This window comes from Acipenser ruthenus, chromosome 19 (genome assembly GCF_902713425.1).
Source record: "Acipenser ruthenus chromosome 19, fAciRut3.2 maternal haplotype, whole genome shotgun sequence".
NCBI classification, from domain to species: Eukaryota; Metazoa; Chordata; class Actinopteri; order Acipenseriformes; family Acipenseridae; genus Acipenser; species Acipenser ruthenus.
This window is the reverse complement of record NC_081207.1, coordinates 24,372,647-24,397,058: the sequence shown is the minus strand read 5'-3', so window position 1 is coordinate 24,397,058 and position 24,412 is coordinate 24,372,647. Positions and strand designations below refer to the sequence as shown.

The 24,412-nt window shown below is 39.7% G+C and overlaps 2 protein-coding genes across 2 annotated transcripts in view; one reads left to right on the top strand and one right to left on the bottom strand.

The window, feature by feature from the left end:
* Nucleotides 1-5,817: 5,817 nt before the first annotated feature.
* Nucleotides 5,818-15,054, top strand: LOC131698773 (26S proteasome non-ATPase regulatory subunit 7-like). Its single transcript, XM_058992666.1, has 7 exons — nucleotides 5,818-6,045; nucleotides 10,623-10,714; nucleotides 11,376-11,468; nucleotides 11,963-12,060; nucleotides 12,381-12,461; nucleotides 14,063-14,154; nucleotides 14,383-15,054. Exons 1-7 carry the CDS (start codon nucleotides 5,972-5,974, stop codon nucleotides 14,825-14,827), a joined length of 975 nt encoding a protein of 324 aa, XP_058848649.1. The 5' UTR covers nucleotides 5,818-5,971; the 3' UTR covers nucleotides 14,828-15,054.
* Nucleotides 15,055-18,495: 3,441 nt separating this feature from the next.
* LOC117424475 (polycystin-1-like protein 2) overlaps nucleotides 18,496-24,412 on the bottom strand; it is a 36,851-nt gene continuing 30,934 nt past the window's right edge. The window contains exons 31-40 of the mRNA XM_058992665.1: nucleotides 24,209-24,349; nucleotides 23,678-23,863; nucleotides 23,154-23,481; nucleotides 22,834-22,967; nucleotides 22,254-22,381; nucleotides 21,703-21,863; nucleotides 21,117-21,327; nucleotides 20,848-20,949; nucleotides 20,352-20,483; nucleotides 18,496-19,707 (exon numbers count right to left, since the gene is read on the bottom strand). Coding sequence (XP_058848648.1) covers nucleotides 19,597-19,707; nucleotides 20,352-20,483; nucleotides 20,848-20,949; nucleotides 21,117-21,327; nucleotides 21,703-21,863; nucleotides 22,254-22,381; nucleotides 22,834-22,967; nucleotides 23,154-23,481; nucleotides 23,678-23,863; nucleotides 24,209-24,349 — 1,634 coding nt within the window. The 3' untranslated portion in view covers nucleotides 18,496-19,596. The remainder of the gene's footprint in view (nucleotides 19,708-20,351; nucleotides 20,484-20,847; nucleotides 20,950-21,116; nucleotides 21,328-21,702; nucleotides 21,864-22,253; nucleotides 22,382-22,833; nucleotides 22,968-23,153; nucleotides 23,482-23,677; nucleotides 23,864-24,208; nucleotides 24,350-24,412) is intronic.

Below are 24,412 nucleotides of genomic sequence, written 5' to 3'. Positions count from 1 at the left end.
CTTTGCTTATTTGTATGGGTTATACACATGTATATCCATATATTAACAACAGGGGCAGACCAGTTCAATATTCTACACGTGAGGTATGGAAGCGGTGCTCTCCCTGCCCAAAAGAAGTGGCGGCGGCACTCCCCCCTGACCCCCCAGCACTACACCCCTGGTCTTGGTTACAGTAAGCATTGCTTCTGGGACTAGTGCTGCTTTCATGCATTTCCAAGTCAAAGTGGATGTTCTGCTGATGTTCTCTTCTGTTGTCTTATATTCTATGGATTGAAATCAGCCTGAAAAACTTGTTCAAATTTTATCAAATATAAAACTAGGGCAGAGTTGGTTTGGTCTGCAATGTACCAATAGTAAGAAATGTGTTCTGTCAAGATCACAAGATAATTGATCTCAGGATGCTGACATTTCAAACCATTATGTTGAGATCATGATACCAGTTAGATTCTGTTCCATTTTTGTATAGATCCTTGACAGACAACCTTTCTGCCAACATTTTTATTTACTGCCTACACTTTTGTAGATTCATGTTTTTGCTATGTCATACGAGCTGTGTAGATAGGCAAATAGTTTTAGATAGTCAACTCTGCTTCATATATATATTCACTGCTGTGCAAAAGTCTTAGACATGTTGCATTTTCTACTCTGATGCATTATGAGCATCAACAATTTACTCAAAGCTTCCACTAGTGTTTTCTACTCTTATATCAACCTTGACTTGCATAAAGAAGGAAAAACATTGAGTGAAATAACTTGTATCACTTGATTTTCAAGGTGTGTATCTGAAGCATAATCAACAAGTACAGAGAAACATCATCTTAAATAGACAAACCCAGGACTGGAAGTCCCAAAAAGCTGTCTAACAAGGATGAGCAATTCTTGAAGATAATATCCTTAAGGAATAGAAAGAAGACAAGCATTGACTTGACAACAGGACAGGCAGATGGCACAGGTGTCGTTGTCCATCCATCAACAGTCCAAGGCACCTTTGACCATTGTTCCATAGTCCAATTTCTGTGTTCTTGTGCACATTTTAGCCTTTTAGGCTTGTTCCCCTTTCTTAACAGAGGTATTCTTACTGCAACACATCCTTTAAGTCCTGATTTCAAGACTGACATTAGTACTGTTGATTTGATCGACAATGACATCTGTGCCTTCTGCCAGTTCTGTTGTCAATGGAGATCCTTCATAACATGCCTCACATTCCTTGAATACCTCCCTAGCTGGTCTGCAGGCTGTGTTGTACTGACAACCATTTAAACAGTATGTGGCATCTAGGGCCCCAAGTGACCAGCAATAACACAGTTATTGGTTTCTTTCAGCTTTTAAATCTGCCTAACCAGCCCTTTTGACCTAGACCAATTCTGGCCTTTGTTGGAATTTCTCAAAACAATATTTGGGCATTTAAAAGGGCATTGGCATTGAGGACCACAGCCCTGTTGAACATTCCATCTACTTCTGTTCAGTTAATGACCACCGCAGACAACAGCATGACATAGGAATGTTACAGTAAAGGGACTTCACATCAGTAATAACCTTTTTCTTACATTTTATTGGCACTTTATTTGCACTGTTTAATATTTTTGGTCAAGCCACTTAAGTTTAAAGCAATGCAGGCCTTTATTTAAAATGCAACATCTGACAGCAAGGTAAATTCTAAATGATTTTTATATAACTGAATTTATCAATCAGGCTATCCCTAAGATTAACTTATACTCATGTTAGAATAAAATATAATCACGTTGTAAATAGAAAAAAACAAAAACAACTGTGAGAGATTTCTGATTTTCTTATGCAACGAGTATCACACAGTTATTGTGATTTATTTTATTTTTTGGCACGTTCTAAAACCTGAAATTAGGATAGACCTGGTATAATTGAAATGTAATCTAACCAACTGGACTGGAAGCGATTTGGTGCCGGGTATTTAAGGTATGAAAATAAAAAGAAATTTTGACTTGGTCAGCAACAGCTTGAACTGAGGCACATGGTGAACACTTTAAAAATATATTATAAGAAGTGGATTTCAGATTTTGTGTAATGCTGATGACAGAGGGTTAAGCAGGGTGAAAAGCCAGCTGGATGGTGTATCAGTTATGTTTAAAGGGGAAGAGTAGCCCCACTTCCCCACTGAAAGTGATTACATCGTTTATGCATAACACTGCAGGCTGGTAAGCTGCTTGGTTAGTTCTCAATGCCTCACTGAAGAGATATAACATATAAGATATCATTGCTTTGCATGTGTGCAATACTTTTCCTGGTGTAGTAACACAAACAAATGTAGTGACAAATAGGACAGAAAACCTGTACATTTCACCTTCATTAAGGGCACTTTTATACTATTCTAGATGTTATTAATACACAGCAGTGACAACTACAACTATTTAATTGTAGAAAAATATTACAAGGGGTTTTACTGCTATTTTAGCTGTAAATTGAAGCCAAATATGAACTAGTTTTGCACCGAATGTTTGACCACCTTAACTAAACTGCATTTGTAAACTTGTCTTATATGGACATAAGTCAAACAAAATGTGTACCGGGTCATACCCAAGACTGGGCTTGCTATGTTGAGTGGGAATATGTTTTGCAGACTGGTCCATTTTGAGTTACGTGTTCTTTTTAGAGGTCTGCCCTGTTGAAATAGTTCAACTTCACTGCAAGATATTGACTTCAAAAGTAAACTTTTAGTACTTCAGTATATTTAAGCGACCTACAGAAAAGGTAACTTGACATGACATGTGCTCACTGATGGCTTTAATTATTATTATGACGCTGCACTATTTTATGCCGCTCCATTAACTTGGAGTACACTTTTGCGTGAATTTTGATTTAGTAGTGTATTTTATTATTTTTATATGCAACACTTTGTAAAAAAAAACTTGCATTCTTGGGTGTTGCATTTAAAAAGACGCACATACAAGTGCCTTCTTAGTCAGGTTACATAAAGGAATGTGTATATACCGTATATAGAGAGAGTAGGTTGTCTTCAGTTTTTTGTTGTTGCCACGAACCTGTTTTAAAACATGTGAAATAATCGCTCGCTTATTACCTTAGTTGTAAACTGTTTCACCATTTCAAGGTAAAACTCAGATATGTGATCTATGTAAAGTTTGCAGTATTTTGAAATGCTTCTGATTCCACACCCTGTTCTTTCACACATGATGCTCAATATCCACATTTACAAAAATAGCTTCCGGGGACTATAAATAGAAATAAAGATAAGAGATTGATTTTATGTTTATATTTGTAAAAGCAGCCATAATTATCAATAAGTAAGATCTCACATATTGTGCATACTGTTCTTTAGCATACAGAGTACAGTAGATAGGAAGTTCAAAACACGTTGAAATTTGTATTTCATTTGATAGGACCATGTTTACATTATATTGTATTTTATGAACTGGAGTTACTATAAAAAGACAAAGTATTTAGTACTGTGCTAAAACAATGCCCTTTGTGAGTCTGACCCTGTGTCTATATATAGTTTTATAGTGCCCGATTTGATTGAGCAAAGGTTACTCTCTCTCACTCCCCTCCTATTGTTTGGATAACAGTAACTTTAAGGATATTGAGTTTAGTCTTGATTACAGTGAATGTGCTGTAAAGTCATTCAAACTACAGCAAATAAAGCCTTGTTCCTGTGGCAGGGTTCAATTGTACGTGATAGGACACCAGCCAGCTAGGTGAGTTCACAATACTGAAATCTTTTGGGGTCAGGGAGTCTTACTCCCCCAGGTAAACAGTAGAACTGGAGCGGGGGTGATTGATTAGACAGGGTTTAAAGGACAGAGTCACAACAGAATATTAAATCAACATCTATCACAACTCAAATGCTGCAGTCAGAGCTTCAGTTGTCTGATTTGAAGGAGCACATAGTTGTATGTTGCTAATGTGGAGTTTGTGATGCTTATACTGAGCATTTATTGTGCTTTACCATACCTGTCTGTGCTTTACCCTGTTTGCCAATGCTTAACTATGTAGACTATGCTTTTACAAAACATTATATTTACATTACTTTAAATAAAAAAAAGTGTGTCACAAAACAAGAAATATATACAGTGCTTCCTCTTTATTTAATTATCTGACTTAAACATAAAAAACATGGCGATTTAGTACCTTCGTGTATTGAAAACAGTGAATTAGTAAAGGGTCCTTTTACAGGAAAATATATTACTTGTTCATTTTACTGTTCATGTGAATTAGATTACACACAAGATAAGGGACTGAGGTTGGGCTCCCCTGAGTAAGCTGCAGAGAGAGTGGGCAGTCAGATAAGCAAGGGCAGCATTGTTTCCTCTTCATCTCAGTCCAACTGGACCTGCTCTGTCACCACTCACAAAACCTGAGAGGGAAAGAACACATCGTACAGGAAACAAGAGGTTAGCAAGCTGATGGTGATATTATAAGCATATCTAAATATGAGAGGTGTTTATGAGACTAAAATATTTGGTAAAGTGATACTGTGGGTGTCCACAAAGCTCTCTCTGGTTTGCAGAAGACAGAAGAGGAAAACAAAAGAGGACATCAAAGACAGCAGCAATGAATGTAAGCCAGTTAAATAACTCAGAAACACTGGAGATCTTGTACACTTTATTTTTTTTCTTTTTCTTTTTTTAGATTTGTTAAACTTATTTAATTATACAATTTTATAATTTGACCATTTCAGCTTATCTTTAAAACATGACTGTTATTAAATGCATATATGGCTGCATTCCTTTTGTTCCAATAAGATGTTACATGTTACAACCTACAGGATAAAATGGATAATTTAACCAAAACAATTACTTGAGAATGTCTATTTCATATAGCTTTAATGAATGTGCCCTCCGCGCACACACAAACAAAATCACTTCCAGGAGCTCAGCTGACTCCACATAAAATGCTTTGATTGTGACGCTTGGGTGAGAAACCTAACCCAAACTAATATCTGGTTTAGAATATTGAAGTTGTTGTGAGAATAGGTTCTTTGTGGTCCATACAGTACCAGGCAGGGTGAGAGACACAATCATGAAATCACTAGTTTGAATCCTGTCCATTCTGAGCTTGGCAGGGATTTGTGTAACTGCAGATTTGGGAGAGAAATTGGTTCTAGAACTTAGTTCACCTCATAGTGCTTCAGCACCCCCTACTGGTCAGTGAAATGATCAGAGGCTTGGCAGGTGAAAATAGGTAATTGACTTATCAGCCAGATCAGTAAGTGGGAGGAAACATTTGGTCAATCAATAAACATTGATAAGACATGTTTTTATACTAATGAGCAGTGAGAAAGAGAGCAAGCCTTATCACATCATAATATTGTCTCAACAACAAAATCCTTCCTTTGGACAAACGACTTTAAATGCTCAGACAATAAGACTAGTCTTAGTGAATTGAAAGGAGTAGTGACACAGGTTATACACTGACAGTAATTTTCTAGATAAGAAGACCAAGGTCATTTTCTGTTTTAAACATGCACCATTTGTAATTATTGTTCTGTAAACCCCTTAAGGTACGCAAGGAATTGAGCGGTTGTTCAGACAGTTTCGTCTTAATACATTTGTGAGTGATTTAAGTATAAGGAAGAAACTGACAATTTGAATGACCAGATTTAACCTTTCAGAAAATGTTAAACCCTGTTTTGTGCACCTCATTCCAAAAATGTTTTGGAACATATATGTCCCTCGTAACTTACAGGACTAAGGAATTTGGTATGAGCATTCCTAAATACAAGATCTTATAAACCTGCCCCACCACGTGTCTAGGACAGCTGCCACTCACTGACATTGCGTCTTCTGCTACTCTAGGATTGTGGGATTGTCCCCTACTAGTATGCCGTACCGGTGATGCATGGGATTGTGGGATTGCCCTCTACTAGCATGGCGTACCGGTGACTCAGGGGATTATGGGATTGCGGAGGACTGTCGATCCGCTGGAGTCTGCACAACTGCCTGTTTCACTTTTAATTTGTATAATTTAGGATCGCTAGAAAATGCCGGAGTCTGCAGTGGAAAGGGTGGTAGTTCACCCCTTGGTGTTACTCAGTGTGGTTGATCACTTTAACCGGTAAGTATATTATAAGACTTTTATTATTCATAAATGTGGTGAAACTGTGGACTCATTGTCGTTTCTGAAGCAGGCCCATGGTGGCAGATCGTTCATAGAACAGAAGAAAATGAATTTCGGCAAACACCACAAGATTGGAACACATGTAATAATATCTAGAATGGAATTAGCATGTAGTTTATACTAACTATTTATTTAATTGCTTGAAATAGAATACAAAATTGTAGACCAGTTGTAGTCACAGAAGTAAATAGTAGTAAGGGTCCAGAGAAGCAGTTCATATTAGTACCAGCACTGCCGGTGGAGCATTGATAATGTGTTTAGTTTGAGAGATACCTATTGCTAACTGTGTTTGATATATATATATATATATATATATATATATATATATATATATGGGAGAGACGTGAAAGACAAAGTGTATTTTGGAAAACAGATTTATTATTAAAACATTTTGAGCGGTTGATAGGCCTGGAAAAGTTGCTACCAGGTTGCTGACTCATACTGCAAATCTGTTTTTTTATACGTAAAGACTATGGATGTCATGCGTATTTGTGTTGTAAACACTTTTTTAAAAAACTAAAAGGCGTCTATAAAAGACATTTAAGGTTCTGGATAATACGATTAATTGCTGTAACTGGTATTGGTATCGATGGCCAAGTCAAAACTGAAAATCAGACTGCATGTCTCTGGAGCTGATTTCGTTTTCAATTGATACACATATTTTGTTAACTTTGTCTTGTTGTCCTGTTAACCACGGCAGGGATGCTCGTTGACTTGGGCCCCGGCATAATAATATGTGACGGGTAACTAGCTGCCAGTGTAATCTGTAATCATTTTAAATAGGATTCACGGCAGTTAAATTGGGGTTATTTTTGTGGTGGTTTATTTTTTTGTGTTTTAGTGCAACATTTCTTTTGACAAATACTTGTTTCTCTGTTCAGTAGTGATGAGCGATTGTCACTTTTACAAGTCGATTCGATATTTGAAAACAATCCCGATTATTATTTATTTCTATTTAAAAACAATAAATCTTCAATAACTTTTTTCAACAGCACTTTAAAACCTACAAAACATACAGTATGCATTATATTGAAGTTACTACTAAAGCAGAATAACCAATACCACTTAACAAACTATTTTTAGATAAAGAAAAGCACACAATCTGACAAAGCACTCTCTTGCTCTCATCTGCATGAAATCTCCTGAGTCAAGCTCTTGAATCACTAACTCTCACTAGCGTTGATAATGCTGCATAATAATAATAATAAAAATAATAATAATAATAATAAATACATGGCTGGAAGTTTATTAACATTAAATATAACATAATACAATAAATTACAATAATTATTTTTTATAATCTTTTGTTTCAGGTTGTCATTCTTAATTGTACTAAGTTAAATTCAGTAATTACTAAATTAAACGTAGTACAAGAAATAGTAATTTGAAATATTTGTGTTTTTGTTTGTTTTTTGTTTTTTTTAATAATAAAAGTAATTTTATCTGCCTCGCTGACTAAACTAAAATGAGAAACCGAGTCAATAATAACAGACACTTACAAGTCCCAGTAAAACAATACAATAACTTTGGGTAGCTCACTTATAATACATATTTATGTCAAAATCCATGAACCTTTGGTTTTGAAGGTGATTGATCTGACATGGACTGACCCTGTATTAGACCTCTACCACTCCCTCCTCTCCTCCTTCTCCTCTACTCTCTCGTCTGCTAAATGTACTTATTTCCAATCTGTAATCCAAGCCTCCACTAACAACCCACGTAAACTATTCTCTACCTCCTCCTCCCTCCTCTCTCCTCTATCTCCTCTGATGACTTTGCTTCCTTCTTCTCTTCTAAAATCTCAGATATCCGCAAACTCTTTAACACCTCTCCCTCCCCCGCACCCCCTCCTGCTCCAACCCCTACACCCACTGCATCCCCTACTAACTCGCCCTCCTTCTCCACCTTCTCGCCCCTCTCAGACTCTGACCTCTCCTCCCTGCTCCAGGGTCACAAACCCACCACGTGTGCCCAGGACCCCCTCCCCACTCATCTCTTTCAAGCTGCTGCTCCTGCTCTACTTCCCTTCATCTCCTCCCTTCTCAACACCTCTCTCCTTTCTGGTCTCTTTCCCTCTGCCTTCAAACAAGCCTCTATTACTCCCCTCCTCAAAAAACCTACCCTCGATCCCACTTCCCTCCAGAGCTACAGTCCTGTCTCCCGCCTACCCTTCCTCTCCAAAACCCTCGAGCGGACTGTACACTGCCAGCTCTCTGCTTTCCTGTCCAACCACTCTCTGCTCGACTCTCTCCAATCTGGCTTCCGCTCTGCTCACTCCACTGAAACCGCCCTCCTGTCTGTCACCAACTCACTAAACTCTGCCCGAGCTGCCTCTCTCTCCTCTGTCCTAATTCTCCTCGACCTCTCTGCTGCCTTTGATACTGTCGATCATTCTATTATACTATCCTCTCGCGCTGACCTGGGAATCTCTGGCACTGCTCTGGCCTGGTTCTCCTCCTACCTCTCCAACCGCACTTACCAGGTAACCTGGCGTGGAGCAACCTCCACACCTCGCCCCTTTCTCAACAGGAGTCCCCCAAGGGTCAGTCTTGGGTTCTCTCCTGTTCTCTCTCTACACCCGCTCCCTGGGTCCCCTCATCGCATCCTATGGTTTCTCATACCATTTCTATGCTGATGATGCTCAGATTTTCCTCTCCTTCCCCACCTCTGACTCCACCATCCCCTCCCCCTCCTCTCCACTCTGGCACGCACTTGCCGATTCTTCCTGAGCAACATCCGAAGAATCCGACCCTTTCTCACCAACTACACCACCCAGCTCCTGGTCCAGACCTTGGTACTCTCCCGCCTAGACTACTGCAACTCCTTCCTGGCTGGCCTCCCTTCTTCCGCCACCCGTCCGCTCCAGCTCATCCAGAACTCCGCTGCTCGCCTGGTGTTCTCTCTGCCTCGCTTCTCCCACGCAACTCCACTACTCCGCTCACTCCACTGGCTCCCGATCACCGCTCGCATCCAGTTCAAGACTCTTGTACTAGCCTACAGATGCCTTGACCGGACTGCACCCAGCTACTTCCAGACCCTCATCTCTCCCTACAACCCCAATCGACCTCTCCGCTCCACCTGCACTAGAAGACTGGCTCTACCTTTACGCTCCCCTGTCTCCAGAGCCCGCTCCTTCTCCACCCTCGCCCCGCAGTGGTGGAATGACCTTCCTACAGTTGTCAGGACTGCCCAGTCTCTGACCACATTCCGGCGCCTCCTCAAGACTCACCTCTTCAGACAGCACCTGTAGAACTCCTCTGTTTTTCCCCTGGGACACTTATCACCCTTCTTTAATGCGCTTTACTTGCTCTTATCTGTCCCCTATTTTACTGCATTTAATCCTGTACTGCAGAGTACTGTAATCTGCCAAGTGTTTAATCTGTAGTATTTTGTATTTAATTATATCCTGATGCAACTATCACTGACACTGTTATCTGCTGTATTATTGAATTGTATTTTGTCACACTTGTACTTGCTTGAACCAAAGTCATTGTATTTATCTTGCTCTTAATTGTATTATTACTTGTACTGTGATTCTTGAAATGTATTTGTTTACGACTGTAAGTCGCCCTGGATAAGGGCGTCTGCTAAGAAATAAATAATAATAATAATAATAATAATAATAATAATAATAATAATAATTATATTTAATATCCCCCGCTTTTCTCTTGCGGAAGGAAATGTCATTAATGAGGTGATTGATAAATGTGTAAAGAAAATAAATAGTTTATTAACTTACAGTATTTAAACACTCTCTCACCTTTCTCTGACAAATATTTATAACAAACAGTTCTGACACTGCTACGCTCACTGAATGTTTTTGTTCATGACGCCGTTTTGTATGCATTATGGGAGCTTTAACGGCAGGACGGGCCTCGAGGTTCCCTTGGACTACAGATCCCAGAGGGAGAGCAGCTTCAGAGGTTGTCTAATGCAAACCGCTGGGATGCGGAAGTAACTTTTATGATGAGTAACCATAAAGAAGACATGAAGTTTTATAATATAATAATCGATAACTATTGTGCAGTTTATTAACCGTTTGAAGTCGGTTTCGGTGTTTAATAATCGTAAATTAACCGTATTTTAGATTTATTCACGCATCACTACTGTTCAGTAAACTGCTACAAAATAATATCCCTGCTAATATGCCTAATAATTGGCCCAGATGTATTGAGGGTTTTCTTAATTACAATTCGTGTCAATTTTAGTTTTGTTTTTATAATAGTGTAAAACAATAAAATAACTCGCAGAGGTTCTTAAGTTGTTTGTTTACTAGTTTTGTAGTAAATAGCTTCATTTCTCTTCCACACAAAATGGTGCAAATTGCAGTTTTGTAGGATAGGACTGTAAAATAACCTAAATTAACATTCGGGTGCCAGTTTTGGGGGAAAAAAACTGTTGGCATTTGTGCTGGGGCAAAAAGCTTATTAAACCATACCTGCTGTTTTACCCCATGTTGTGCAGTTGATGTTTTTGTGAACAGTTTTTTTTTAATTTTTTTATTGGTTCTTCAGAATAGGAAAGGTCGGTAACCAGAAACGAGTAGTCGGTGTGCTGCTAGGATCCTGGCATAAGAAAATTCTTGATGTCTCAAACAGTTTTGCAGGTGAGTTTGGATTGCTAGTTTAGGTTTAAACTGAGTTGGGGGTGAGACGTTTTCTGCCCAGTGCCTGAGAAAGCAAACAAGGCCAATGCTGGCACATCTTAATTGAATGTAAAGCCCCTTTCACACTGGCGTGATCTACCCGGGTCAGAACTTACCCGTGATATCTTGTGATAACTTAACATGTGAGATCTTGTAACAATTGTAAGTCGCCCTGGATAAGGGCGTCTGCTAAGAAATAAAAAAATAATAAAAAAATAATAATAAATAAATGTTCCTTGCGGAAGTAAAACCTTCACGCAGGCGTGGCTGTTTGTTATTGTGTCAGCTCATGAACGGCCGTCAAGTATTTTGTCTCGCTTAACCCTGGTCAAAGTGTGTAGACTCGCATCCTTAGGTGGGTCACTGAAAGGTACGTGGTTTTACACTACGCGGGATTGTGACCCGGGTAGCCTGGATCCAGGTCCGGACCCGGGTAGGAGTGCCTGTGTGAAAGGGGCTTCAGAGGAGGAATATGAATGGCAACGTAGTTGGTTGGTCTTGTTTTCATCAAATATATTCTTTTACTTGCATTGCTGCATGTGTTTTTGTTTGTGTTTTTATAATATGTTTCCTGAGTAATTACAATTAATAACAATTTGTATTCTGTCGCACTCCCCTGCAGTCCCATTCGATGAGGATGACAAAGATGACTCAGTGTGGTTCCTAGACCATGATTACCTTGAGAACATGTATGGCATGTTCAAGAAAGTCAATGGTAAGTCAGGCTTAGGGATGTCGGTGTGATATAGCACAGGTATGGAATTTAGAGCAGTTAATATAAGAGTTGGATCTGACATTTTCAACTGGCTCCATAGACCACAAATTACCCCTAATCTATGCTTTAAACAGCTGTGTATCTTTTATAATTGGTGTTTACAAGCCTTTGTTGTCAGTCCTGTTTTATGCTACTGTATTTTATGAGACAAGTGCATCCATTTCTTGAAAGTGCATATGCATGTACAGTGATTGATATCCTACAAGTTGAAAGTTTTAAGATTTTGTGGTGCTGGTTTTATCCTAACATGCTGAAGTCTTGGGCTTGGCAGTAGTCTGATATTAATGACTTCTCCAATGTAGCATCGTGATTTGAATGGCCAAATAATTGCCGCTATGAAGTTAACAGCTGAGTATCAAGCTAAAACATTACACTGCCAATATTATTTTGTTCTTATGGCTCAAATAGAAATTTCTGTATTTAATCTTTTTCAGCCAGAGAGAGAATAGTTGGCTGGTATCACACGGGCCCCAAACTGCACAAGAATGACATCGCCATCAATGAGCTGATGAAGCGCTACTGTTCCAACTCTGTAAGTGTTCTTCTCCAGGGCGTCTTGCTAGTCTAACCTGCCAGTGGTGCCCTGCTGTGTGACACATCCCCACCATATCTCTTGGGATTGATTCAGATTTCAGTGTGAAGTTCCAAGCTGAACTGAGGTTGTGATGCTAATTGCCCTAATTTCATAATCGCCACACGTGTGAGTTACTGAAAACTCAAGTGGTCAAATAGAAATTCACACTGCCTTCAGAGGATAAATTCCTTTTGAGATACAGAACACTAGACAGTGTTATGCAGGGTAACGTGGAGAGAATGTATTTAAAGGTTTAATTTTAACTTCCTGTTTCCAAGGTTTTAGTCATCATTGATGTGAAGCCAAAGGATTTGGGCCTGCCCACAGAAGCCTACATCTCTGTAGAGGAAGTGCATGACGTGAGTAGAAGCAGCTGTCTTCCAATTGGGTTGCCCAATTATAAAACAAAAAAAGATATACTGTGTACCTCTCCCAGAGCTTGACTGGCAGACCTGCTAACTTCTACGCGTTTTGCATATCCACTATGCATTTTGAGTTGGTAATACGCGGGTATGCTTTTATCATGGGTTGACTGACAGAAATTCCTACCACCCAGTTTCTTTGTATAATCACTGACATTCTGCTGTAGCCTATCAGGCTTTGTTGAGCTGACTCGCTTGTGTTTCAACTGCCAGTTTTGGACACACTGGAGGGAGTGTGAAGTACTGTGACTTGTGAGGAAATTATTTATTTCAAGCTGGCTACGGTACCTTTTGTTTTTTAATTTATGCATTAGTTATGCATTCATTTTTGTCTGGGGGGAAAAAAACCCACTTGCGTTTTTAAAAAAAAACAAGTTTAGATAACTGCATCGCATGAAAAGAAAATACAGCTGAATCAGGATTTTACAAGAATGGCGAGGGAGGAAGTACAAACATTTATTATAATAATATAGTACAATATTTAAGTTTTTAATATTCTGTTTTTGGCTCGTTGTCCCTTTTTTCACAAATGCCTATTACCATACAGGGATGTCAGTAAAATTCGATTTTATAAAAATGAGCACAGCATTAACATTGTTAATGTGGTTAAGGTACGTAAGGCTTCTGTTTACTTTGCAAGTAGCATACAATTACATTGTAGATAAATGCCGTTTCATTGTGCTTTAAACAAGTCATAACTGGTTGGTTTGTGATTTTATATTGAAGTTCAGTAAGATCATTAATGTAGCATGGATTTTAACGGTAAAATATTTTTTTATGTAAGGACTGGGAATCACCGACCTGCATAAGTGTAATCCTGTTTAACTGTATAGCTAAATATTTATGAAAAAAACGGCCATACAAGTAAGCGTGTTAAAGTGGGACTTAATACTACTACTAATAATAACAACAACGTAATCTCAGAACTACCAATACATGCTTACTGATATTAACTTTTTATGAAGCACTCACTACAAACAAATGGGTCCAGTCTTTTTCGTTTATTTTATTCTCTTTTAATCGCTGAAATCCATTTTACCCTCCTGTCTGGATCAGCAGGAATCCTGTAGAAGAAAACTTTTATATTTCTGTCTAGAACAAAAGAATCGGGCACTGTAATGTTACCATGCTAAGCATTTTGGTCATCTTCCACAGTAATGCTGACTGTGAAAGAGTGTTCAGCTTGGTGACCAAAAACAAAACCCAACACAGAGCCAGCCTGAGCACAGACATGCTAAGTTCACTGGTAACGCACAAAGTCATGATGTCAGCGAAGCAGCAAGTGTGTCACACGCAAATCTTTAGTGACACTTTGCTCAGGAAAGCAAAGTCAGCCACCTATGAAGCTAAACATTCAAGATCTGAAAAAAAAAAATGTCAAGGTTGGCATGTCTGGACTGGTAATATTCAGCTTTGCTGTGATATTGAATGCTGGTAGTTTATTTCAACTTTTAAGGGTGTGTGATCAAACCAGACGTTCTGGTATCTGTCCATGCGGTCCTGTTGTCTACCTATATTCAAAGAGTTTTCTTGTTTAGGATGGCACACCCACATCGAAGACATTTGAACATGTGACCAGTGAGATTGGTGCAGAAGAGGCAGAGGAGGTGGGTGTGGAGCACTTGTTAAGGTAAGATTGGCATGGTTTTGTTTTAAGCCATGAAGAACACTTTTTTCTTCATTGCCTTTCACTACACTTAAAATATGAATAATGTATAGACCCATTTTGCAGTTGAACAGTTGCAACAAAAGGTACTAGATCATTAGAATTGTTACTTAACCTGTTTCTGATGTTGGAGCCAATCTTTTTCATTTAAAGATGTAGTTACATTAAGAATCCTGGTCTGCTTTCTTACAGAGACATTAAGGACACAACTGTAGGCACCCTGTCCCAGCGCATCACCAACCAGGTGCATGGCCTGAAAGGGTTAAACTCGAAGCTGCTGGACATAAAGAGCTACCTGGAGAAGGTGGCTACTGGCAAGCTGCCCATCAACCACCAGATCATCTACCATCTTCAGGATGTCTTCAACCTGCTGCCCGACGTCAACCTGCAGGAGTTCATCAAGGCCTTCTACCTCAAGACCAACGACCAGATGCTGGTGGTGTACCTGGCCTCGCTCATCCGCTCTGTGGTGGCCCTGCACAACCTCATCAATAACAAGATCGCCAACCGCGACGCTGAGAAGAAAGAGGGCCAGGAGAAGGATGAGGGCAAGAAGGACAAGAAGGACGACAAGGACAAAGATAAAGAGAAGGGGGATGGCTCCTCCAAGAAAGATGACAAGAAGGATAAGAAATGAACTTGTAAAAAGTAAGAGAGAACTTTGCTAATGGCGGCATGCTGAGGACATTTATTATTATTTTTTTTTTTTTTTTTTTGTCAGGGTTTTGTAAAGTACGCCTCCCCTGGAATTATATATTGGGGTAGGAGTGCGATGTATTTAACTCTTTGTTTGTTAAAGGATCTCTGGGTTCTGTATACATTCTGGGATCAGGAGGAGAAGGAATAAAGATTTTTTTTTTGTGATTTCTTGTTATTTTGTCTTTTCTCAACAGTCCACTTGTTTTTTAAGCAATCTGTTATACAGCTGGATTTGTTTACTGCCCACAGTTTAAAAACACTCTTGGTACTGTCATGTTCACTTACTGCCATTTACCACTAATGTTGGCGGGAGGTTTGTATTATCAAGGTGATGTCTTATGGGTAGAGACACCACTTGGGGTCGCTGGGCTATTTCCATTGGGGCTGCAGTCTCTTAGGCAGTATATAGTGAAAAATCAGAAACATGAATGATGCAATACATAAAAACAAGGGCAGCTCCCGTTGAGTTGGTTGTCCCTAACACTGCAGTCTAAGATCATTGTACTGACCGTATATAAGCAAGTGTGTTTAGAACTACATGCTTACTGCTGGAGGCGAGATGGCTTGTGTTACATTTTGCTGTTTTGAGTTGACTTACTTTTGAGAGCAGACACAAGTTTATGTTTTCAGCTGCAGTATGGCAGCTTGGTTGCTAAGATACAGACTGCCAGAAGTTAAAGCAGTCTGTATCTGAGAGAGTGCAAAATAAAGCTGTGTTGATTTGTCAGTGAACTCTTTGTATTGTGTTTTCAGTACATAATGTCTTGCACGTTCAGGGGGTAATCTGTAGTTTTGACAACACCAGCCGGCGTGTCACAGTACAGTTATACAGGTCCCATCAAGCTCTCGATATCCAGCAACTTCTTTGACATCCAAATTCCTGGACAATGCCCAAGAAGAATTCATCCATCTCCTCAATAGTGGCACAGCTAATACTCTGTTTTCATCAATGCCCCTAAGTCTGCTTTGGATCAAGTGCTTGGATGAGTACCTGATTCTTTCAGAAACAGTCCTGTGTCTTTTGTTGCCTCCTGTTTGCGCTTCTTGTGAAAGAGACCCTGTAACCCGACTGTTTGGGGGGTTTGCAAAAAATGAAAGCAAGGTCAGCAAAAACAAGCACTTGCAAAAACAGGTGAAAATGTCCCCTCTAATTTAGTTGACTGACTTCTCGTACTTTTTTTTTTATTCTCAAAACAACTTCCATGCCACATTTAATCACATTGTGGTTTAAAGGCTGCCATCCCATTTCAGTTGCAATACTAATATTGTGCATGATGCTAATCCAGTGTCACTTTTATCAGACCCCACTGTAGGAAAAGGCTTCATGTCTGTTGTTATCTGTGGCATTCCTCCACTTGGAATTCGATGTAATATGTCATGTAGCACCTAATCTGGCATATTATAAGGACCTAATGCTTTGTTTTTATTTTTGACAATTCTGTTCTGATGTTACCGATATATGAATAGGTTTATATCATTTTGAGCATGAGTCAACCTTTTTATCATGTTGATACATGTTTCAATGAATGCCTTTACCTGTGCTATGAGTGAATCACATATCGCGCTTGGAATGTGAGGTAATATATATTAAAATTGGGTTTTGAGATGTATATGGTGTTGACTGAATATCGCTGTAATGTAGAATATCAAGTAGGGCATTTTGCAGTTTCATATGGTAGCATGTGTCCTTTAGTCCTCACTTTACTGGTGATAAACTTCCAAGCTGTTATGAGACGTTTATATTGCATGGAAACACTGACCGATTTACCACAGCTATTGAAATCAACATCTCTAACTGCATAGAGGGCCGTTTTAATAATGGAAAAGGTGGCTGTATATCGATCCACCTCTTGCAATGTTGCACGTGCTCCTTCTCCTTTCACCGGTTTGTGAAATAATGTGATATCTTGTAACAAATTGTAAGTCGCCCTTGATAAGGGCGTCTGCTAAGAAATAAATAATTTGTGTCCTTCATTCTATCTTAACAATGGAGTTTGTCATCGAGGTTTGTAATTCCTCAAGCTTGAACCTCTGAAAAAAGACTTTCCCTTCTGTTATAAAAACATAGAATCAGTTTACAATTATCTGATTAACTAGTTCTCTATGTTCAGTTTTTTATTCTCTACATCTTCCTTTGTTTTTGAAGCTGCCTGTTTCCAATGATTACTTTAAGTTTTACCACATACAGTGAAGTTCATGGTGTATTTTTTATGTCGATCCATCTGATTGCATAAGGCTGTCTGATTTATGTTTTGAGATCCTGTGGCTGCAGTACATTGAAACTGAAAGGGTAACGAAACAAATTACCCTATTACTTCAATTTGGCGTCACTGCGTTTATTTTAAATTGATCAAAATGACAGCGGCCCTTAAAGGTGGGCAGCGATTATTAATAATACTATGCTTTTACAAACAAATATTTTATTACATGATTTAAGGCATTTTAGAAGCTGCGCTGTGAGAGGCTCCGATCTGCGTACAGTATATTTACTGACAGTTAACAAGAGCCTATTAGGTTGGAGTTGGGAGATCAGGGGAGTACTATACCAGCGAATCAGGAGTGTGTATTGGTTGCTATGGGGCGGGACAAGAAGAGGAGAGAGAACGGTAGTTGAGTGTGATGCAGTTGTTTTTCTTAACAAAAAACATTACCTCTAAATATCGGTTTGACTTCTGTTAAAACAAATATATCCTACTCTTTTTTTTTTTTTTTTTTCTTTTTCCTCACAGTAACTTACCTGCTTGTTTGTCGAACAGAAACTAAACCTTCTCATAGATAGTAAGGAATTTTATATATATATATATATATATATATATATATAATTATAATTATAATTATAATATACAGCCAGGAGTAAAATTTCAATTGAATAAAAAACAAAACTAAACCTCCTACAAGAAGATATCTTCGGCCAGCTTTCGGATAGCGCTTAGAGTGACCAGCAAAGCTCTAAGTTCCTCCGAGTTTAAGTTTTCACCATCCAAGCTCCAAGCTGAGGATGAGGTAAACATACAGTCCTTGTTTTATCCCCTGCTGTGTTGGCACTTAACTCTGCCGGGGGGGAAAGGTACGTGAGGGACTGCTGTACTGTAAGTAGTTCATCTTGGGTTGTCTGTTGGGACTCTACATAGCCAGCGTTGCGCGTTAATTTTTTGAGCAGGGGTAGAAAAAAAATACCTTTGTTTCTTTATTGAGATCGGCGTTTATTCAAGGGTGACGGGTATTAAAAAGCTGATATCTGAGTGAGGCGTTAATTCGCAGCAATACAGTGAGTAGAGATCAAACCTTACAGAGATGCAGTATGTGTGTCGTGAGTGTCCTCTGCTGTTAAAGCTGTATCGCTCCCCCTTGGCACCTGTGTTTGCTATAGTTTTCGTGTACTCTACTGTAACGGAAAGTAAGCCTTTGTGGACCAGTATGTTCAGTTTGTTTACATTCCCTAAAGGTAGTTTGAACTGTAAAGACACAATCTTCCCCCACGACTTGTCTCTGTTCAAAATAAGCATGCTCTTGCTACAACTTTTAAAAAGTAGGTTATAAATATAATTTTCAAGCTCTACAACAAAAGCTTCCATTAAGTATATTTTAAAGATTTTATGTGAGAGTTACAAACAATCATTAGTTTGGTAGTACAGCTGTGAAGATTAGATTACACATGACTTCAATCCATACAGGTTCACAGGTACAGTTTAACAGCATGATGTTTACAATACAGGTTCATATGTTCTAGTACAATAGGTCAAAACAACACAAGAAGGAAATATGGGGCATGCAAGTGATAAAGATGATAGGATTGTTTGTACAGTGGTGCCAGTTTTTTTTAGATGTTTGAAATTCTTCCTTTGTTTCCTATTCAAATATTCTGTAGTATTCTTTTACTTCCTGTTATTCTTGCATTGGTTAGATGACCCTGAAATTAAATTGCTTTTCTTATTACAATAGAAAAACTATATGAACCTCGTTACAGCTTTTTATTGTCATTTTATAACCACATTAGCCTAGTTTCCTCTATTTTAATAGTGCTTGTTGCACCTTTGCACCATTTGATCAAATATTACAATATTTTTATTTAAATGCAAAGGTAAGATAAATAAGATAAATAAAATGAAAAGATTTCTTTTTGTTTCATTTTACCAGAAAAGGTATTCTGCATCATTTAAAATCTTTTAAAATAAATAATTACAATAAAAATAACTTATATAGCGCAATTCATTATGAATGATCCCAAGGTAGGTCACAGTAGTTTGTTTTCAAAACAGTAAGCTGCTACTGTACAAATGAAAATCTGCCAGTAATTTGTGGGACTACAGAGGTTGTTCATCTGCAAAGATTACATTCACGTGCTTTAACATCATTGATATCTCAAGGCTGTAAATGATGCATTAACTCCATCCAATAATAAATATCACCAGGAAACAAATGACTTGCTTCTTGCAGCAGCTGAAACAAAGCAGTTACAGAAAGTGTGACTTTCATCTTAAAAACAAAACAAAACAAAACAACTTGTGAATAGAAGTGAGAGAAGCATTAAATATTGTGAGGGGGCACATGCAGAAACATCCCATCGCAATAAAGGTATTTCTACATTTTCTTCCCAGCGCAAACTCTACGTTCTACGTAAAACTGGAAAATGGTAGCTACAGTACAACGTAACTAAAGGGTAGGTGATGTCTCTGCAGTATGAAGTGTCTCGTTGGGGTGCGAGGTCTACTTTTTAGGGGAGTCCTCTGTGTTGCTCTCCCGTTTCTTGAGCTTGATCCCGAAGAGACTGCAGAGCTTTTCTATCATCATGTCCACAATCTCCTCCTCTTCTGAAGGCTGCAGAGTGAAATCAATTACAAGCCCAGACCCGACTATATCCTAAATCCACTACACTTACAATTTTGCTAAGTTATGTCTCGGACTCAAACCACAATTCTAAGATTTTCTTTATACATACATTATGGATGCTGAATTAAATTGCCTCACCAAGAATCTGCACTGCCTTGTGGCTGAACCATTTTAACAAAACAGGATGAGTTTTGTTCTTAAATTAAAATCAAATTATTCATATTCCACATTGTTTTTTTGAGTTATAATTGTTTGATGGCTACCGCTATAATGTTAAAAGGGATTTAGACTGTCAAATCAATAACATTATTATTACTATTATTCCTCTTGAATCAAGACTCCTTGTTAAAGGCTGGTTGGACACAACCCCCAAATTTGTAGTTTCTTGCCCCTTGGACCTAGGTTTGAGAGCCTGAGGATCTGGATGAGGGCAGCCTAATGTTCCCAGGGATTTGCAGTCAGGCCCAAAAAATAATCCCATCTAATTTGGTTTCTAAAAGTACTAATTTAATTAGCAATAATGTTTGTCTAGCTTTGTGCAGTTTTAAATTCAGTAATGTTTTCAAACATATCTTTTTGTCTTAGTGTTCTTTTTGAATAGTTCTGTTGCTAAGAGACCTAGCGAGTCTGACCTGGTGCTGCTGCTGCTCCTCACTGAAGGCCACCAGGATGACGGAGATGAAGAGGTTGAGAACCACGAAGGACATGAAGATGATGCAGGAGCCAATCATGAATGCTCCCAGGACAGGGTTGTAGTCCAGGACCTGTGGAAGGTGGAGGTACCACACATGAGTCCTCAAGAAAGAGATATCAAGGAGTACAGGGGCTAATTCACCAGGCCTTTAAAACCTTTCACCTCCTGGGTTTGGAGTGTTACATTTGGTGCTCTCAACAGCTCTCACAAACCACCACAAAATTCAAAATACTTGGGAACGGTCTTGTGACGCTTGAGCACTGTGCATGACTGCAGCTGGGATGGCTGTCCCTCATTTTTCATGAGTACTAAATTGTTATGGATAGCCCTCTAAGAGTAAAGCAACTAACCCAAAAGGACACACACTCAGCAGTGTGTGTCGTCCCCCCCCCCCCCCCCCCCCCCCGTCCCAGCCCCTACCCTGGTCAGCTCACCTCCTGATAGTTAAAGAATCCCAGCTGCAGGCTGACCATGGTCAGAGCCGCCTCCTGCAGTGATCTGTAGGAGTACAGCTTCCAGCCAAACATCAGATTAGTCTAGAACACAAAGAAACAATTAGAAAACAATAGAGCACCATGCTGCTGATGTCTCAGTTGTGGCACTAGGAGACAGAGCTTTTGTCCCTGGCACTGGAAAGGTACCTGACCTTTCCCTACCTCTAATTCATTTTTGGAGTGTACAGGCCAGTGCTGGTGTTACTCACAGCAATGGAGTAGGACAGTAACATGATGACAATGACATTGATGAACCCCGAGATGTCCGTCCAGGCTCGCCGCAAAGTGGCGGTGATCATGTTCAGTTTGGGGTTCAGCCTCATGAGATGCCACATCTTGACCGTGGCCAGAAGAACCAGGAAGGCGATGATGTACCCCAGGGCTGAGTCTGCAGTGGCCGTCTCATAGAAACTGGCGAATCTGCCGAAAACACAGCCAGTGAATCACATCAACCAATCAGAGCTGCTTTATACACCCAGACAGAGATGGGGCTAAACAGCCATTGGAGAAAAGGCATTAGTCACTAAAACTTGGTAGTTGCCACATGGGACCCCATTCACAAAGCTATAACCTTGGATAAAGGCCTCTGCCAAATAAATAAAACTCATGAGCAACTACCATGCTGTATTCATATTTTACAATATTTTGTGTTTGATGTTACAGTTAATTCAACTTTGTATTAAATTTGTAATACACAGTATCTCTTCTAGGCCATAGTGTATGTTCAGCTCATCAAGAGCTTTTTTACTTTGTTACTTTTACTTCATTAAATATGAAGCCCTGAGTTCCACTCACTGGTCTCGGTGGTTCTGGTAGTACTCCACGTCGCGGTTTCCCAGTATGGTTCTATTGATGAACATACACAGTGCGCTCCAGCTCAGGACAATGATGGCCAGATCCAGCAGATTACACTTGCTTTTGAAATACGCCCACCTCTGCTCCTTCATCAGCCTGCCCTGTGGGGAGCCAGGGGGGGGTCAGTGTAGTGCTGTGGCGTTCTATACTGTTACTGCCATACCCTAGCACAGGTTACATTTGCAATTTCTCCTTTGTTTCCTATACTTTAGTATGCTGTTACAATGATACCCTCATATAACCTTTTTTTGTTTTTCTTTTTGTTTTATAAAGATTGTGATTCTCCTGTTTCTATTTTACATGAATGAAAGCTATTCATTGCTTTGCAATTTTTAAACAGGTTTTAAAATGAAACATTGACAGTCACATTATAGTAATAATAATAAAAAACTAAAAACTAATACGGTACCAGGAACCCAGCTGTCTAGTCTCTGTAAAGGAAAGCCTATCCCAGTGCAGTACCACAGGCCTGGCAGGCGAGGGAGCCCTACCTGTAGAACCATGTAGTAGATGATAAAGAGAAAGTAGATGATCTCAGAACCCATGACAAAATACTGCAGGCCGCCAGTGCCTTGATACAGACGGACGTTGTGCAGTTCTGCGCGGGGCTGGAATGCTCCTGGGGAGAGAGATGTATTGGAAGTAGAATAAAGATGAAATGACAGGACAGGACCATATTTTACTTTAGTATTATGAGACCAGGGCTTGCAGGGTGGATTTTTGTAGAACCACATTGAAAAAAAATGTGTCAATTAAACTGTTTTGCAATTAGGTGCATGCTAAACCTGCTTTAAAACTCTTTTATAACTCTTTTCCCTTCCACTGTAAATAACGTAATTATGTAACCATCTTCAAGTTAAGTATTGCATGGACAAAATATAAAAGTGTTCAGTGTTACTTATATGATTCACAGGCACGTGTTCCATAAAGCTTTTGGTGGTTGCTAACTGGATAACACCTGTAATTAGTCCAAGAAGTTCATAGCATGTTTAGAAGGACCCTGACTGTGCAGCTAACTGGTACAGTACCTTACCAGGCCCAGACCTGAGGACAGAGGAAGCGAGTCCTTACCCACAGCGCTGGTCTCCAGCATGACATTCACGATGCAGAACAGATTGAGGTTGGCATTGTAGACAGTGAACTCCACAAAGATTGCCCGTGTGTATTCATCCAGCCAGGTATTGTCAATCAGGTACTGAAGAACACTGTGCAGAGAACAAGCCAGACCATTACTGATACATTGGCAAGGGTAGGATGCGCTTTCTCATAACTTCAGCTTAGATGATTTTCTTAAAATGTTTTGGGGAAAATAGAATCTTACTTTCTTTTAGTTGTACCTCAGAATTCATTATTTATTTTTATTTTTTTAAATTACTACATCGACTAGTTACCTTGTAGCATTCTCTATGTCGGTGCCCAGCACTGCCACGTAGCCTCCTCCTCTATAGAGAGCAATATTGCCCCAGAGGGGGTGTGCTCTCAGGCTGCCCTGGCTCTGGTATTTCCACACGCTGGAGAACTGGGAGGTGTTTCTGGGGGCTGAGATGTTCCACCCTGGTCCATATGAGTCCATATCCTCCAGATCCCACGAGTAGGGAGCGTGGCAGTCCCGCACTGTGCTGCGCATCGACCGGGTCACAGGACAGGAGTCTTTCTGGACTCGGACCTGACGCATCCGGGCACTGCCCACCAGCTTGGAGTTCCCGTCTGTGATGAAGCCTGCAACCAGCAATCACCCTTAATAACAAACCAACTAACACAACATACTGTAATTACCTTTTTAGGACTGATATAGGTAAAGAGAATATGGCTGCTATGAGTTGGCTTTGGCAGGGTGGTATTTCCTGGGTATGACCTCTTATTGGGCAGGGTGGTATTGCCTGGTAGAGTCTGTACAGGTTTGGCAGTGTGGTACCTGGGTAAGGTCCATACAGGTTGCTCAGCAGGGTGCTGTTGGCCCAGTTAAAGAAGTCTCCGTGCTTCATGGAGTCAGACAGATCACTGGTGAAGCTCTGCCTGATGTGCGATGTCAGGAAGTAGCCGTTGGGGTCACGCTGCCCATAGGCCACCAGGAGCAACATCCACAGGAAACCGATATAGGCTGATAGAGAGAGAGGGAAAGTGTGAGGGAGACAGAAAGAGGCCATTGGTAACCCATATTGGCTGAGTCAAGAATCGTTAGATTCAAAAAGCCTTCATTCAAGGCAACTTTCTTTTATCTATATATATGAAATAGATCCCAAAAGCAAAAAAAACATTGATTTTGACTAACAATTCCAGAAATTACTAAATCATGCAGTATTTTAAGAATACATTTTGAGTGCAGGACAAGACTGTTATTTTGTGTTTTTCTGTGTGTGGAATGATAAAAAAATGATAACAGTTTAATGTAATTCCTATCAGAACCACTTGAGGCCACTCTTGCGTAGCAGCTAGCATTTCTTACCCACAATCTCTCTGATCAGTGCAAACACCTTCTGCTCCTTGAGCATGTTGTTCTTCATCTTCTCGATGTCGGTGGGAGGGGGGGGATGGTAGAGGCTGCAGCTGCTGTCTCTCCGAGTGCTCAGCACTATACCTGGATCTCCTGCGATGAACACAGTCAAGACATCATCTATTTGATTACTGAAATATTCAAATAACCTAAAAG